The sequence below is a fragment of the Carassius gibelio genome, chromosome B3 (genome assembly GCF_023724105.1).
Source record: "Carassius gibelio isolate Cgi1373 ecotype wild population from Czech Republic chromosome B3, carGib1.2-hapl.c, whole genome shotgun sequence".
Lineage (NCBI taxonomy): Eukaryota > Metazoa > Chordata > Actinopteri > Cypriniformes > Cyprinidae > Carassius > Carassius gibelio.
Window position 1 is genome coordinate 13402122 of NC_068398.1, and position 19008 is coordinate 13421129.

The 19008-nt window shown below is 37.4% G+C and overlaps 1 protein-coding gene across 1 annotated transcript; it reads left to right on the forward strand.

Annotated features, from left to right (window-relative positions):
* Positions 1 to 1435: 1435 nt before the first annotated feature.
* On the forward strand, positions 1436 to 5412 carry LOC127952391 (homeobox protein unc-4 homolog). The gene is made up of 3 exons (XM_052550808.1): positions 1436 to 2158; positions 2659 to 2834; positions 4027 to 5412. The coding sequence occupies exons 1-3, from the start codon at positions 1900 to 1902 to the stop codon at positions 5038 to 5040; spliced, it is 1449 nt and encodes a 482-aa protein (XP_052406768.1). The 5' UTR covers positions 1436 to 1899; the 3' UTR covers positions 5041 to 5412.
* The last annotated feature ends 13596 nt before the right edge of the window (positions 5413 to 19008 follow it).

Consider the following 19008-nt stretch of genomic DNA (forward strand, 5'->3'; position numbering starts at 1 on the left):
CTAGGATCTGACAATGCCACTTGGTTGTAGAAAAACGGATTTAAATGTCTCCCGGGAACGCGTGTCAAGGGCTGCTTTTCACTGAGCTAAGATCGCGCCAGGACGGGACCGCGCCCTGAACTGTCAAAGCTGCAATTATAGAATTCTGATGTTCAAAAAAGGGGATCTGGATAAACCGAATTTATTCATACTTGTGTACTGTATGATAAAATAAGTTTAAGTCACTAAGAAAATAACATTCAAAGATTCCTCAAACTTCTAAAAGCACTTTCTGTAAGATAAAGGGATAAAAGGCAAGATCTTGAGACGTTTTTAAAGGGTTCATTAAAATTTACACATTGAAATGCAGTGGGGTGCTATTTGGGCTCGAGGTCAAGAGACGAACGGATTATATAGTTCCTCATAATAATATTAATTAAACAATTTGCATGCTAATAAGGTAACAATTATCAGGGCCTCTGTTGAAAGATTCGGGTTATTACAACACGCCAATCCGAGTGCCAAGGGTCAGGGAGTGAGCGGGGAGCCAAATTTCAACTCAGATTAACATTATGACAACTCCAGACGCTGGCCAAATAAAGTCGAATTAATTCTGTGTAATGAGAGAGGGAGACAGGACGTCCTCTTAAAGCGGCGGGATTGATTACCATTCTGCATTCAAAAAAAAAAAAAAAAAAAGCACATAGCTATAATAATGTAATATGCATGAATGATAATGTTAGATTAAAGTGACAGTGTGGACTATATATATATATATATATATATATATATATATATATATATATATATATATATATATATATATATATATATATATAAAGGCTATTACTCATGGGAGAGCGGCTTGCATTAATAAACGAATATTGTTTCAAAGGCGTAGCAACTGTTGTAAGTTAAAGCAACCATGATGTACAAAATACATAACCTATACAATATTCACAAATAGACATACACAATGACCACAAATAGACCGCGCACAATTTGCACATCAGCTGTTTAAATGACATTAATTACACCGGTGTGCTATGGCTGGGGAAATATATCTAATTTTCTGTTAAATGTCGAGTGCCTTCTAATTAGCTATTCATGTAATTAAAAGTTCATTTATTCCTCCAGCGGTATAAAGCGAGTAGGCTCACATCACTCTCACCCTCCTGATTTTTAAAGCACTGTGTTAGACTCATGACGCTTCTGCTTGTAGTTCAGAATTAAATCTGACAGCTCTGTTTGACAAATATCTTCGGCTTGACTCTTGACAAGTTGCCCAAGAATCATCAAATAAATGAACAGATTATATTCTAGTGGGTTGGTCAACTGGTCGACAGTGCGCTAGGAGTCTTACCTGTTCACATGGCAACATTTCGGTATGGGTGTGTGTTTGTTTCCACCGTTTCCTTTTTATGTTTGTGTGTTTGGGTGTGTGTCTGTAAAAGATTTGAAATGAATAGAGGGACATTGTCTCAAACGGTGATGAATCCGCCGCTCTGTGTGTGGCTGCAGTCCGAGGTGAGATTTCAGTGTCTATTTAGCGTTTAACTGGGTATCAAATCTGATCGCTCTCTCTCTAAGGCCCCCTGTGTAGTCGTGATGTAGTTCTTATCAAAGCCCTCCTGTCTTGTTGTGACAGCTCTGATATTGTTTATTGAGGTGGATGTCAGGTTTAATTAGCAATCGATATGGAAAGCGTTTTCAGACCACGTCTCTGACGTCAGCGCCGATTAACGCTTCTCATTGGTCTCAAATTCCCAGAGCCGAAGCTAATTATTGGAAGCTCCGTGTTGATAAAGAACAGCTCATCCTACTCTCCACATCATGTCCCCTCCTCGCTGGCCACTCTCGCTGCATGTTGTTTAAATTCACATCACCAACCACCAGACGTCGTTTCCTTTTGCCTGGGAGATGATGGACAGCAGGATACTGGATCCACCTCATGCCCAGTTCGGAGGCTCGCTCGGTGGGATGGTGAGCTTCCCGTACCATCTAAGCCACCATCATGTGTACGAATTAGCCGGTCATCAACTTCAATCTACGGCCGCGGTTCCTTTCTCAATAGACGGATTACTAAACGGCTCCTGCGCGGCTTCCGTGGTGAATTCTAACCCTCTCTTGTCGTCTGGCTGCGGAATGAATGGAGATAACCAACAGTACAAACTGACAGGTAAGCAAACACACACTTGTCCTAAACTGGCATAGGGTTCTTGGAGTGAAGAAGAAAAGCATGTTTTTTTCATGTTGTAGCATAAAAAAATATAGCCTATAAATAGACTATATTATTATTATTTATTTTTTCTTTTAATAAAGCTTTGCGGAATAGCCCGGGGAAACAAAAGAAAGGATTCTCTCATATGTGTTCAAGCTAGTTTACTGGAATTAAATTAGGTTGACTATAAGGAAGAGAGGATAATATTCTACAAAATAATTGACCGCACATTGGCTGCATTCTTACATCCCTTCGTATTATTTTCTTGTTATTGTTTCTTCAGCAAGGAAACAAAACTGATGGCTTTCATTTTCTCTGTATGCTTTCATGGGCTACACATTAACAGTAAACGATCATGCAGACAAATAAACACTACGAAGAATATCATTGGGCCCAATGTTTTGGTAGACGGAACTGTGCAAGTTACAAGTGATGCTGATTTATTGTTTTTCTCGTAGATTCGGGGGATCCAGACAAGGATAGCCCGGGTTGTAAAAGAAGACGAACTCGTACCAATTTCACTGGCTGGCAGCTGGAAGAATTAGAGAAGGCTTTTAATGAAAGTCACTATCCCGATGTGTTCATGAGGGAAGCACTTGCTCTGAGATTGGATTTGATAGAATCGAGAGTGCAGGTAAATACACTACATTTATTTTTCACGTGTTGTGGTGTGACGTTATGAACAGATTAATCAAAAATTATTCTGGCGTAAACACAACATGGTTTTATGAATAACCGTGTCCTATTGTTTCCCCCTTGTGCTTTGTTCTGTTGTTGATTTTCATAATATTATTAGTATAAAACATGGGATGTGCTCATTTTGAAAATACCTTCTTAAAAAAAATCTTCATTAAGGTTTAAGAAGCTTTATTTATGATTTAAATTATTACAAAAAGACAAGTATTTTACAATAAATGTCTTAGACGTCTTTTTGTAGCTTTGTACTGTATTTTGTCACTATTTTACTAATTACTATTCAGTAGGCCCCACTGTTAGTAGAAAAAAAATATTAAGAGATCACTCTGCACAAAAATAGAATAATAGCGTAAATAGAATGAACATATTTACTTATATTTTTGATTCTCTTTTAAATAGGCTACAGTCGGGTAAAATGTTTTGTGAAATCGAGGGAAAATATACATGATATAACCTACATAATTGTGCACGATCCTTAATGAACATTAGCCTGTTAAATAATCACATTTAATCGGTGCATTACTCTGTTCGAGACAGCACATTTCGATGTGAAAAGTATGTCTGTCAGACGTGAGTTTTTTTTTACATTAAATAAATAAATAAAATAATAGAATCAAACATTTGAGCTATAAATCAAAACTCACTGCTAAATTGTATGTAGCTTAATGTAATTCATCTGTTTTAGGATGCGGCCTACTTCTACAGCATTCAAGATGATAGCTATTGCGTTTTATTTTAATAATATTATAACAATACCCAATTTATAATACATATTTAGTAAAATTACAGCATTCTAAATACTGGCAACTCATAATTAAGCAAAATGTCTTTTTAATATTTGTATTTTAGAGTTCTAAAAACAACAACAAAAATATAAATATAGGCCTACTGTAAATATAATATAATGTATTGTATATTATAATATAGACCTACTCATATAATGTGTAGGCCTATGTATATGTCATAACATGTATAGGCCTACGTGAATAAATATCTATATGCTAACGTAAATATTATTCTCATATATAAAGAAAGCCTATATTTTTTGTAGCCTAGGCTATATATTTCTTGGCATTATTTTAATGACATGAAAATTAATTTATTTAAATCATTTTTTTCTTCGTGTTTAGGTATGGTTTCAAAACCGAAGAGCGAAATGGAGAAAAAAGGAAAACACGAAGAAGGGGCCGGGGCGACCTGCACACAACTCCCATCCGACGACCTGCAGTGGCGAGCCTATGGACCCTGATGAGATTGCGCGCAGAGAACTAGAGAGGCTGGAGAAAAAGAGAAGGAAACAAGAAAGGCGGCTTTTAAAGTCCCAGAACAAACTCCTTCCCGGGGACTTATTTCACACCCCTGGATCTGACAGTGACAGTGGCTTGTCACAAATAACGGACAGTGAACAAAGCCTCCATTGCGACATGGGCCGAAACCAAACGCAACCAAGCTGTGACCAAACACCACAGAAACTCCAGAACCAAAGAACCGCGGACCAAGACGCGAGCGGATCCGAGCTGGACTCGTCCGACAGCGGTCAGCAGTCAAACCTGTGCTCCAACAGTAGGTCTTCCACTCTTCAAAAACTCAATCCCTTCAGTGTGGAAAGCCTTCTGTCGGACTCCAGGCCGAGGCGCAAGCCGCATATGGACTTCCCAGTACCGGCTCCACGGCCTTTGATAGGGAAAGGACATTTTTTACTGTACCCTATTACACAACCTCTCGGTTTCATTGTTCCACAGACTGCTTTGAAGAGCACAGCACCAGGCCCTGATGCTGAAAATGGACAGAAAGGGCCAGCTGCTGACAGTACCTTTGCTGGAATCCTAGGACACAGGAACGCCAAGGAGAACAACAGTGTAAACAACAGCGACGCGCGAGCGATCAAAGGCCAGGTCAGTCCGTCGGGCAGCATAACGTGTTCACCACAGAGCACTTCACCACAGACTACCATTAATGGTCACTCGGCGGGCAGCTGTAACGAAAGATGCCCACAAGATATAGAGTTAGACCCCGTCGAGCCAAAGTCTCCACAGTCGGAGAAAAAGGAGCAGTCGTTACCTGACTATCCACCTCAAAATTCAGAATCAGCGACAAGCAACAAGGACACCGACAAAGACTCAGTTGACGTCGATATGGAATAAATGAAATCGCAGTAGAAACTGAGGAGCGTGTCGATATCGCACGACCGCAGATTAAGCGAAGAGGGAAAAAAAACGTATCGTTTTCATTGACATATTTATATTCTGATTAGGGGAAATATCTGTGTGAACAATTTGTGTATGTTTGTGGGTGGCTATCAAATGTTTATTGAACATAGCAGCAGCTCCCTGTACCTATGAGAAACTGTAAAAAAAAAAAAAAAAAAAAAAAAAATCAAAACAAGACAAAACCTCAAACGTTGTACAAAGTATTAAGATATTTATATATGTAAGTTTTTTTTCATAAATAAATCGATTGTATACAACAAACTTAAGCGTGCATGGCCCTAAATAGAGCTTATGTTGTGGTCTATATAGCCTAGCTCCTTCTCCCAAAACCCTCTGTTGTATTTTGTGTATTGCTTTAACAAATTTATTCATCTATAAGCTACACTGAAATGAGGTTACGAGCCGGAGGCGAAAAGACCCGTTCGACTCCTGCAGAGTTTTGATATGAAAGTAATTATTTTCCCGGTGGCTACTGCAGGGATTCAGTTTATTTTAGCCCAAAGGGTTATAATACATTACCGATTTCTAGTGATATGAAATCACATAAACTTCCAAGAATAATAGAATTAGCATGAAAGGCTGGGGTGTCAAATTGAAATACGAAAATAATAGCCCCGGCAGCTGGGAGTGTGTTTGTGCATATTGGATAGGAGATGGGAATTCGTGGGGCGGAATTTTCATGAGCTTTTCACTTTGTCAGGGCCCTTGTAGCCGGCTATATTAAGATAGATGTTCGATGATATCCCTCATTGTTCTGTCGCTTATATTGATGTTCCTGTGTTATCAGCCTATTGATCATGCGTCGGCTGTAATAGGACGGGCGAAGCAAACGTGCCTATTTACAATAGCAGAACACATTTGTTCTAATAGGGTTGGCGGTCCCATGGGACCCTGTGGGGGCTCCCAGACATCTGCGCCTTGACAATATTAGCACTGTTGACCAGATCTAAAGGCGAGGTAAGAAAAGAAGGCAATAAAATCATAGAATCGTTTTCCTGATAAATATAGGAGCGGTAAAGAGGCTACCAATAATGAATTAGCATTTCATGTTCCAAGGTGTTTAATTTGCTCATACAGGTGCGTTTATTGTCTTCTTAGACATCCCCTGGTCGTCTCACTTCCACCGGGTCTTGATTTGCAAATAAATTGAAAATAATCAGTGGAGCCGGCGCAAGTGAGTTTCCGAGCCAGTGTCTCTTTCATAATATTTACATAATTTTCACCAGAGACAGACTTAAGACTTAGCATATGGCGTCCAGGTCAAATAGACTGCACAAAAGATGTCAGGACAATCAATAAGAACACATTTTTGCAAACAATGCAGAGATATAAAGACCCAGAGTTGGTATAAAACAATAATTATTTATCCCTAATAGCTATTCTTCTATATTGAAAGATTAGGTCTTTTTGAAGCCATCATTCCGCTATCTCCAAGTCAACCGATTAATATATCTTTATTTCCGTCAGTCAATTGCCTTTTGTAGGCTATATAAAAAAGCAAGTGTTTGGTAAATGTTAGTTGTCTCGAGGTGTCCTTCAATTTGCTGCTGTTTTTTTTCTTTCTCCATACCAGGGCGCGTTCATGTTTAATTCATTTGCAATCTGAATAGGAGTATCGCTGGCTGCACACTGGTGGCCTTAAGGTGAAATTAGCGATTTGCTTAAGTAGTTAAGCTTTTGCCTGAAAGCAGCACGCTGTATGATTCAAGACAAACTATCAATCGATATGGCCCAGGCAGCCTCCAGGAGATGTGTCCTCCATGAATCATACTTTATGAATTCAATTTCTACCCGGAGAAATTTTCAATTTGAACGCTGGATCATTATGGGAGAGTGTAAATTGTTTTTGCTCTATTATGCATCGGACGCCATCATTTTTCTTTCTAATTACGGAGGTGTCAGGTCGGGCTGTCATGCAGGCGCTGATTTTCAATTTAACTGATCATCATGCATTCATTTTCCCATTTGATAAATCTGCTATCTCGACGCCGCGCCATGCCTGGAATGTTAAGAGAGAGAGAGAACAGCAAAGTAATGGGGGTGTGTGTGCAGCAATAAGTGCAGATCAGGCAGCTAATTTAGCACCTCCTGATATTCCATCTCCATTTCTCATTTTCAACTCTCCGAGGAGAGAAAAGCAGCCCAAAGGCAGAAAGCTGGTATTCAACAACATCAGGGGTAAAACGACTCGGAAAAACGCTTGTTTTCCTCAACACATTTTCCAAATTAGGATATCAAGCTTAATTAATGCTAATTGAGTTCCTCAATACGTGTTATTTTTATTTAATAGAATCAAATTCGCGCAATTAATTATGAAGGTGATTTCGAGAGCCTCGTTTGCAACACCAGTCTTAACCCCTCCCGGAGTGCTTGTAGATTATTTTCTTTTAGCCTATCTTTGTATATTTCGCTAAATTCAGGACAGGTGCAAGGCCAACGGCCCAATATAATAGTGATTCTATTCCACTTCTCTATTAGACTACTGCTTAAACATGGCTGAGAAATCAGTGAGCCATTCTGGCTTAACATATAAATCTTCATGGATTTAAATGTGGCGTTCATCACTAGTTAAAGCTAACTAGAACTATTTTTGCTTTTAATTTCCATAATCATAGCCACAGAATCACAGTCCCCCACCCCTATTGGCAATGAAATTTTATATACACATCAGTTACCTGGCAGTTCGTGTATCATGACGAAAAATAATTTATTTCATTGAACAGACCAGAAAGTGTCCGAATTGCATTTTCGGATTATAAAACTAGTTATGTTTTTTTTGGGGGTATCGACATCTCCAATAGAGAGTGATTTAGAGGAAGTCAATCGTAAGGTGTTATTTTAAATCGATTAGGGACCAAAGGGCAATATTTCTGATTGCAAAAAAAGACAAAAAATCTATAGGATGCCGAACAAATCTGAAAAAGATTGGTAAATTGCATGAACAACATTTAGAAAGCTCTCTCCATCTATTAAATTACATCCACGTAAATAAAACCCAAAACACAAAGTGATAAAATATATAATTCTTTAAGACGACTAATATTAAGCCTCTACCTTACTTGAGTTAATCAATTTAGGGATCGTGAATAAACAATGCGCATGTCAGCTGTGCCCCCCATCCCGCGTTTGCGTGGCAGAGATAAGAGCGTTGAAGTCCGCCGGTGAATTAATAGGCATACGCTGTAAAGTAATCCTAAAATGCATGGCAGAGTAGCTGCAGGATAGGAGCCAAATGTCAAGTACCATTTTAAGTGATTGTGAGAAAGATCTAAGTGGCACTGCTTTTCTTTGGCTACCAATCGTAGGCTTTCTGTCCCTGCATTCACTTCAGTATTTCTTCATATTGAAATAAGACTGAACTTTGATTCCATCACCTCTTATAATATGAGGGATTATCGATTTTTGTCCCGAGCTTGAAACAGAAATACACACAGACATCTAATTTACAAAGAAACCATTAATTGGGAAGTTTCAGCGAGTTAATTAAATAATTCCCTTTGAGGGCAATTAAAAGAGTGAAAAAAGCGTTAAAGAGCAACTCTTAATGCACTTTGTGTTTAGAATGGGCAATTCTAGTATTTAGTTCAGCAATGCAATTAACACAATATTAAAAGTGCTGGTTTATTTCAAAATATAGTATGTTTTAACATTCAATTTCTATCATTTAATTAGATTCCATAATTTTTATTGTAACATGCTGGCTTAACTTCAACATTTACTTCTTGTTTATATAAAAAGACACCACTTTTTAGGTGGTGTACTGTTGGTAAAACTAATCAACCATATACAACATGTTTCATTAAAAATAAAACCACTAAATTATGGACCTCTTTGTCACAACAGTATCAAATTTATTAGCATTTGAATTTTTTTCTATTTTTATTTTTTATAGGTATTCTTGACCCAGTGTAAGTCAATATGATAAACATGACCCACATGTTAACACTAACTCCCCTGGTCATTGGAGTTATTAAAAATCTAACAGCCTGTGACTGCTGCTTTGCTCTTCTTTTCTAATTATCACCTTGTGAGATGTGTTTCATTACCTATATTTCATCTGATAAACCACTGAATTCTGGCCAAAGGAGAATTTGTTGGTCCACGACAACGATCTACTAGAGATTTTAGGAGTATGTGGAACCAGCATATCTTTCTGGATCCTAATGACCATAGGCTCCAGTGTATTAACTGTTAGTATTGAAAACTGCACTTTAGGAATAGGTTACTTGAATTGTATTTGTTTGAATGAATTACATTGTCAAAATATTTTAGTCAAGCATAAATCATTATAAAAACAAAAATGAACAGACACAAGGTAAAACATCGGATGTCTGTGTCAGTTATTTTTTTATGTTTATGTTTTATTATGATGTAAAACTATAACGCATAGTGCATGGTTAAAAAATAAAAATAGATGCAGATCTTGGCGATAGTATGCACTTCACTGTCAGCTGACACTGGCAGTTCATTCTCACTTGAAAGCTAATTCATTATCAATTAGAAGTGAAAATGGAGATGGGTGGGAAGGATGGCACCTGTATGTTCCTCACCTGCGCTGATGTGCCACAGTGATGGCTAAAGCTCTGGCTGGTGATGTAGAAGGCGCTGTGCAAACAGGCGTTTCACTCCCCTGTCTTCCCAGGGACTCCAGACCATAGAGGTTAATGAAGCGTGAAGTGTGAAAACTTCCTGAGATGGGATGAGTTAAATAGTGTTTCCAGATGTTAAGGCAGCACTGTCCAAATCTATTTGTAAGTGTCGACCCTTTACGGGTCACAAATAACTCTAGTTATGTGAGAGATAAATAAGCTCCCCTCTGACCATTTACCAAAACTAGTGGCTCTTTTATCCAGCTGTTGCTTTAAAAATATAGAGGGTAGGGAGCAGGATCAAAAATGGATTCTGTGAAGCTAATGTAACCCATCACAGCTCACGAGAAGGTGTAAATGCGTTGATGTTCTCAGTAAAGAACTTGTTAACATAAAATGACTTCACATAACGGGGAAGTGACAGATTGAAGGGCCGTTGTAAAAATTTGCAACCGGTGCTGAATTTCAGAATAAAGACTTCTGTTCCTGGAGGCTTTTAGTACATGCAGAGTACAGACATTTTGGATTCAGCATTAACTATGCTTTTCATTATAGTAGAGTATTATTTTCTCGCTGGATCACTAATATCTTTTTTTATTCCCCTTTTCTAAACAACCATCAGACTAACTTAGCTGTGGAAGGTCAAACTTTGTTATGGGGATTTATATGGTAACTTTTGTCATTGATTTGGGTCAAGCCCAACATGAAAGGAATTGCCAAAGGGTGTAGTTAACCCAGGGATAATTGGTAATTATTTTATACCTTAAACCGCATTAACCTTCCCCATTTCATACTGAGAGGACACAGTTAGTCTGATTCATAAAAGACCTGCTCAACCTGGAATACACAGCATCATAAAGAGACATCTCACAGGGAGAGAATCCCCTTGAAAAAAATAATAAATTATTCCTTTCAGGTGAACTTTGAGAGACAGTGTGTCAAAGCTATTTCTCAATCCATTATCAAACTACTCTAGAGAGGCTCTAAGAGGAGCTGTTTCTTCATGATGCAAAAAAAAGGCATAACAAATTCCATAGTGCCATGTGCCCAGTTTACACATAAAGTGCTGTTGTAAGCTTTGCTCAATAGGCTACAATGAAAAACGAAGAATGTGATTTCTGCGCCAGTGGCGGCACCAAATGGCATCGCAAATACAAACTTACTTATTGCAAACTTACAGAAGTTCGATAACTTTCATGCTTTTGCAATTTCAGCAACTCAACAACTGACTAAAATAATAGAAGACCATTTATTCTAGATTGGTAAATAAAATTAAATAAATAATTAAATAAATGAAGTAAAAGTGTTGTAAAAATTTGTTGTATCACACTACGGACTTGCCATTGCGAAGTGCATCCAAAGGGAAAATGGCGCCATCTTTTTTCTTACGTAAACTACACAAATTTTACTCTTATTTTCAACCGATTTGCAGTCTGGAGGAGTCGACGCTAGTTGTCAAAAGTCAATGCGAGTCTTAGATTTTGGGCAGTAGGAGTTTATGTATTTATTTTTATCTAGCCTGTTTTATTATTATTAGCCTACTTTTATTTTTTATTTTTGCTTTGAACTATGATTTAATCCAGTCGAATCAAGAAAGCGCAAATTTCTGTGTAAGCTTGTTGTGTTCAGAATGATTTGAGTGTCTGGTAGTGTGTGACCCTCAGTCCTTTAGTGTATGATGCCCAGTTTTATTAGTAACCATTTACGAAGTCAGTAAATGTATTATGCCTAGTGAAAATTACCTCAGAGGACTTAAGCAAAAACAAGGCAGTAAGGGATAGAATTACACTGTTCTATGTATTATACTGTTGTTTAAAAACAAGCCAGTTGTTTATCCTAAAAAAAAACCTTTTAGTAGCTTAAAAAAAAAAAAAAAGTGTGAAAAATAGGCTACGATCGGTTGCATACTCAAAGCCTGGTTTCATTGGTGAAAAATTCAATATGGCGTCTACCTTGACTAAGGTCTGTTAATATTGCTGTGCTCATCCACTTGCTATTGTTTTATACAGTTATAGACCATATACTGTATATATATAATTTACGTATATCGCAAAGTAACAATTCTGCAGGTAGGCTACAAGTGCAAGTTTATATTACATTTATGCATTTAGCAGACTTAGTGCATTCAAGCTATACATTTATTTTTACCAGTATGTGTGTTCCTTGGGAATTGAACCCACAACCTTTTGCACTGCTAACGCAATGCTCTACCACTGAGCCACAGGTAACATAAATTTATTTATTAATTTATTTTCTTTCTTCTAACACTGTTTTGTCAATTTATGTCTACATTAATCTCAGTTGCGATTATATCAAAAGGGGTTTAAATGTCAAAGCCAGTCACCCTTTCTCAGCTACATCATTAAACCAGAATTGCGAAAGCTGTTAACGCAGCTTGCCCAGTAACTCCGACTTTACATGTGCATTACCGAATGTTTAATCCTCTGGACTCCCTGGTTGTTCAGACATTCACTATCCCATTAGGGCTCAGAAAGGCTCAAGGACAGGCCCCAAAAACTTGATCTCACTAAGGGACCACTTTTTTATTTAACGGTGAGAAGAAAAAGGTTGTCAGATGTGTCTAGTGCTACAGCCCTGATGCTGGCCCAATCAATCACATTAGAGCAGTGGAAGTGGGGAGATGTGACAGCGCAGAAACACTTCTATACAGACGGACCGTCTGTCCGTCCGAGAGATCACCTCACCATAAAACATAACAGTCATAGAAAAACACACTCAAACGTCTTGAGTGAGTGTGATTAGTTATAAAGGATTGTATTGTTCAATGGCTGGAAGAAAATTAGAGACGATAGTGGACGCGAATCAATACTGTTTACCTCTCTAAAGTGTGACCATATCTATCAGTAGCTCCGGGTTGCTTTTATCCAACACTGTATTGGCGACCAGGGGAGAACCTGAGGAAGGGAAGTTCTAGGACATAACACTAATTTTGGTGCGATTGACAAGCTGCTCAGCCATTCAAAATAAATGATTAAGGCAGGCAATAATAAGTTAAAGCACCACCAGTATCTTTAAAGATGGGATAGCACTAGGGCATTTATTTTTCCACCAACAAATCATGATTCCCTCCAAGTCCAAATTCAATTAGTTGTACTATATGTAAAATAAATGTCAGGAAAATTTTTATTCTCATTTGGGATAAAATGTACAGGCGTTACTGTAACTTGTATTTCAGCATCATAATATAAGAATGGAAATTGGACATTGGACAATAGTGCGAAGCCAGATTCATTGTAGATATACTGAGTCAGTAATTAACTTCGCCAAATAATTGTGCTTCCAAAGTAGCTTATCAAAACCTAGTTCATTTATTTGGAATAAAATACATGAGCATGAGCGAGGAGTGTGCACGGATAAACACATGGAAGGAATTTCCAAATATTTAGGCTATTAGGAAGGCTTTTTTTTCTCTCATTCTGTCATTCACCAGACTAATTCCCTGCGTTTGCCAAATTGGAGCTGCTCTTGTGCACGGCATGTGTTAATATCTGTTGCCAGTGATCAAGAACAAAGAGAATTTTCTTAAATAGAGTAATCACCTTTATTTATAAATGACAAAATGTAAGGGCCAGAGAACATTGAAAACAGTTGTTTCATGATCAGTTCATTTATGGATGGGATTTTATCAGCTTGAACTATAAAAATAGCTATTAAACAGACCTGTAGAACAGTGTCCTTTCATTGCCCGTGTGCTTAAAATCACATTATACCGACTTGTGCACAGAAAAACAACTAAACAAACCGACGACTTCTTCCTCCTTTCACACAATACAAGATTAACATTTAATTTATCCCATTACAATGCAATTGCTTTGAGATAATGATCCAGTCGTCCTGCTGGGCTCATTTGAAGACTTGAATACAAAGTTGAATTTCTTGCGTCCCCGGTTTAAAACAAAGGAAAAGACAGGATAGAGGATAGTGCCAGAACACTACATAGATTAGCCTGCAAACCCATCCCAAAAGTGAAGGGGAGACATAGAAAACAACACAATTAAATTATGACACCTGACACTTAGACCCTACCTCTGTGTAAAATCCTAATAGACTGGCTGTGGAGAGTGAGATGCTGTCAGACGATTAATGTGTGATCACACGCATTAGCACCGCTCATATTCAAAAATCCTCCCATGGCTTCAAATGAGGACATTGACACAGACTATCTCAAATATTTTTCACAAGTTTTAAATAACTATGCTACTGATGGCAAGTGCCACAAATGGTGTGAGTGATGATACACAGATGTTTACTACACCTAATGCCTGGAGATGATCTATAAAGTGTGTCTAATACCATGTAGATATGAGCAAATTTAGATTGCTCTTGTACAAAATAAGCAGGCACAGAAAACCAGTTTTGGTGGCATGCTATGGTTTAACAATGCAATCTACTTTGTGGCTAAAATCAATGTACACTGCTGACACAACTATTTTACTTGTTAATGCAATGTATTTTGAAGTGAAATATGGAGTAAATTTTTGCAAGGTAAGCCAGTCTGAATATGAGTTTGCAAAAACACTGCCTAAATATTACACAGCCTTGCATCAGGTATATGCTGAATGAAATCCAATACTTGTTTCTTACTAATTTGTAATAATGTTTTACAATTTCTCACCAAGTATAATTAGCAATTATTATTGTTATTATTTTTTTTACATCCAAACAGCTACAGAAAAATACAGATTTTGTGAAAAAACCATAGTTATTTATGCATATATATATATATATATATATATATATATATATATATATATATATATATATATATTTTTTTTTTAACGGTACATCATAAAATTGGGTAATATTGGGCCTTGTTTGCAAACCAGCAGAATTTCTTTGTTTTAGCATGCAAGGCTGTCTTATAAAATAACTGCTTCGGCTAAGTGATGTCAATAGAGAAGGAAAGTTGTTTAAGAGGAAGAGCAATTTATTATATTTTGATAAAAAACAAAAAACAAAAAAACAAATATATATATATATATATATATATATATATATATATATATATATATATATATATATATATATATGAAAACAGCTTCTTTTTAGCTCTTTATGAATCGTTCACAGTAACACCAGTAGTAACATGCATTAATACAGTAAATAGAGACATTTTTATTTCCCGTCGACTCAAATAATATATACAAATATTATGACAATAAAAAGCTGCATTTGGCAAAAAAAATTGCATTTATAAAATATTCAAATCCATTACCTCTAGGGAAAGTGTGTGTTTGACAGTCAACTGAACTCACCCACTCATAACACATAACACAATCAACACCTACACATACCCACAGCTCACAGACTGACCGTGGGCATTGGATATCAGCAAATGATTACACAAATCCTCTGTCTGCATGATCACAAAGCACAAAGACACATTTACATTATTTTCTATCAACATATCTGGGTTGTTTTGATCTAATAGCTGTGCCACCAGGTCCATGAGGCATTTCCCTCTTCGAATAGAGCGCAGATGATCTGATCCCTAGAATACATTTGTTGCACATTTCTTTGATTTAGTAGCCATACTTTTTTTATTTTTATGCATTGTCTTCTAGTGAGGATCACGTGCGATGCATTGTGTGGATGTCTCCATGAGCAAAGGCGATAGAGAAGAATAGAAACAAAATCTTCCATACTCAATGTCTGAAATCTATATACAAATGTGAAATCCAACATGCTAATGCTATAAATACCAGTGAAAATTACTGGTAATGGAAGATAAGCCCGGGATGATGATACAATCACCACAAAAGATAAAACAGGACTGGTATGGAGGGGTTGGAGGCGAGATTGAGTTTTTGGGACACACATAGTTGCAGACGGAGAAGTCTGCGCTGTTAATTACACTTGCGTATCCTCTCATAGCTTCAAAATTAGCCGTGCTGAAATGATCTGTATTTGTGGAAAAGTGAAAGGAATCAATTTGCATGCTAAATATAACCCTGCAAATTCAATAAAAGGCCAATGTTAATATTTCCAGCGGTTAAGATAATGGTGGGCAACACTGCTAAATTTAGCCCTAATGAATCCTTTAAAGAGAAATGACATTTTAAGCAAAAAGATTACAAAACACCATACAGCTTCCACTTCACATGGGCCCGTAAAATTGTGCGAAAAGTACAATTATGCATTAGCGCTGCATCTTATGTCTGGAATTACGCAGTGTCCATTTATCTTTGTGAAGCAGTTGTTGTCTCTTTTCTTTGGGGAAACAAATTGACTCCAATTGTAGTCAAAAAGTTTCAGACACAGACACTGCATTACCTTTGACATAGACGAGGCCATTGTTCCTATTTCAGCCACCATAGTTAGTTTTTCAGGGCTCAACCCAACATAAACGGCATGTGTATTATTTAGCGTGCACCCTGCTTTAAGGCACTTCCTTAGCTTTTCAATCCACAGAGTCACCTGTGGACCCACATGCACGGCTAAAGACCCCGATCAGGCTTTAGGCAGGCGAAACATCCATCCTCCTGCTCCACTGGGCCACGGCAGACGGATGATTCCTCAAGGTGAGATTTTTTTTTCTGTCGTTCAGTTGAGCTGCATTGATTCGGGAGCAGCAGGCGGATGTCACACATGCACTGAACAGTGCTCAATGACTTTGCTATCCCATTCCCATTTAAATTGCCTCTACTTTCCCTCTCTGACACCTGTTTAAATCAATGTCTTCCTCTGCAGGTCATGAGCTGAATGTACTGAGGCGCTCACCGACCGCCTCTCAAATCCACTAAAATCAACACAATAATTGAAATATTTTCAAGCTGATTACACTGAGGCCCGAGGCTCGGCTGGTTGCTATGAGTGTGCTCCTCGGTTGCTAGGGGGAGTAAATCATCTTGCATTATTTGATTTTTGTTACTGATATGAAAGCGCTAGTCCCACGATTAAATGTCTCACAGTCAAACACCTAGGGGACAGAGAGGAGAGACAAAATAAAACAGTCGACGTGAACCTGTCAAATAGCATTTCAAAACTTTTCCTGTCCTGAGGGCTCGGGCGCAGATCTGCCTGCTTATTTGTGTTTGTTCCAGCTGAAATGACAAAGCGAAGAGCACAGGCTGATTGAAGGAGAGCAGAGCAAGCATGGTTGAAATGTCAGGGAATCACACATCAATCTGAGCTCTGGTCACATCATCAGCCTCTCTTAGCGCTTTGTCCTGCTCCTAAACTAACTCTGATTGAGTAATTCAGGAGTGTGATCCAGGTGGTAAGTGAAGTGGGATGAGAACAATTTAGGCAATGCTTGAACTGCTTTTTTAACCTTAAACTGAAAGAAAAACACACGGCTCACTGTTGTGTTGGGCCCAAGCAAGTAGTCTGATCTTTGACTGACAATTCAGATGTTTTTTTGATGATTGATGAATGATTTATTTTATACTGACATATTGTAAGATCTCTTTCTCTATACAAATACAATATTGTTTAAAATATTGTCTACATTTTTACATTTTATCTATTTATTTGCCAATTTTGATTAGAATATTTGAAATGTGAATAAAGATGGGAACTACCGTTTTATTATTATGATTGTTTTTAATGTAACGCAAAAATAACAGCTGACTGGTTTCAGTTTTTTGAAACTTTATTTGAAAGATTCCTATTTTATTTCAAATGAGGCATAAGCTAAAAACCTTCCATGTACTGTATACGGTATATAAAAACACTTCTCAGTGTTTCACTATTCACTACGGGCTAAAAGAAAAGCAAGATTATTAGATTCAAAAGGTTATGTGTGCATTTGTGTGTTTTGATTATTGGCATGTTTTTTTTTTATTGTTTCTGAATAAAATCAAATCAAATACACTCACATATGAAATAAAAATTAGTTATAGTAGTATGACAATTTAAGTATGACAATATTAGTTATAATAGTTATATAATTGTCATAAAAGCTGCTTTATTTAAAATGTGCAAGGTGGCTGACATATTGAAATCATATGACCAGCCAAATTATGAATTTACATCATGTATTATCAGATACTTTCGCTCACTTACTGTCAATAATGCAATTCTACAACATCTTAGGAAACTGGCAACTATTACTTCCTTACCATTCAACTGCCATACTAACAGTTGTGACCCTCTAACACTCTTATAACCAAAAATAATCTGTTTTAGGTACAGCTAGGATTTGTATAAGATAGCAGCCTCTAAACCGAACCCTATTCATCTGTATTATTTTACAAATGAAGACCCTGCTGAGATGAGCTACGGCTTAAGTTTCCCTGTTCCATTGTATCCAGTTGTACTGCAGAGTTCAGTTTGTAAAGTGATAAAATATGTCAAAAGTTCACATATTTAAACAATCCACTGACAATCAACACTAATTAGATGAATTAGGTTTTAAACATAAATAAATAAATAAATATAACTCTATAAATAATTGCAGAATTAAATAAAAGTTTCCCAGTTTTCACCAGAAAAGCGATTTGACCTCAACAGAATAAGGTTCTAAAATTTCTTCGAAAATAAAAAGTAAATCTGATGCAGATCCACGATTTGACAGCTTTATTTCATAAATAGTGTTTTGCTCTCCTCATCACCTGGCAGTTAGCAGAATTTGATTTGAAGGCATGTGAAACACATTGGAGGGTGCTGGTGTCTGCCTTGCCAAATGAGATCAGTGTTCGTAATAACAGGGAGGTCAAGTGGAAGGGTCACTTTTCAATTCTAATCCACAGAGCCGGCGAACATTAAAACGTGCCTGCTAGAATTACAATGCGATAAACACGGCAGCTAAGTGATACATTCAGGTGTGGAATCCTTCTAGCAAATAAATAAAAACGTAAATAAACTAACAGCAGATGTGTCTTAACACCGGCGGCGCTTTGTACCCAGATTGCAGGTTCAGCTGTACAGTAATTATGAAGCATTATGTTTGCAGAAATCACAACGCAGTGTGATGTCTACTGACAAATTAACAAAGAGTATAAAAGCAAAACATCTAAATACTGTGGTAATAAAAAGTTTAATTGGTAATCACGTCGACGGTATCAATTAAGATGGAAACAGGAAATAAATAATTACTATAATGATTGTTGCGAGGTGATCACTCCCTTTATATCTGGAGTAAAACATGCACGGAGAATCCAAATAAATCAATCCAATAACATCAGGCAAATGAAAAGCGCCACACTGCGAGCATTAAGAGTTTCCTTCTCGCCGCCGCTCTCTTTCTCGTGCTCCGCCGAGGGGGGAACGGCGGCTGATCTGAGGCCTGCCCCTAAACAAACATGACGCCTGCCATCCAGAGGCCTTTCATTATCCCCGCAGTCAACCC

What these genes read in the sequence shown, in the direction of transcription:
- LOC127952391 (XM_052550808.1), top strand. Translation starts at nt 1,900, where the DNA reads ATGATGGACAGCAGGATACTGGATCCACCTCATGCCCAGTTCGGAGGC. An exon ending in CCAACAGTACAAACTGACAG is followed by an intron (nt 2,159 to 2,658) that starts GTAAGCAAACAC and finishes TTTTTCTCGTAG; the next exon opens with ATTCGGGGGATCCAGACAAG. An exon ending in TGATAGAATCGAGAGTGCAG is followed by an intron (nt 2,835 to 4,026) that starts GTAAATACACTA and finishes CTTCGTGTTTAG; the next exon opens with GTATGGTTTCAAAACCGAAG.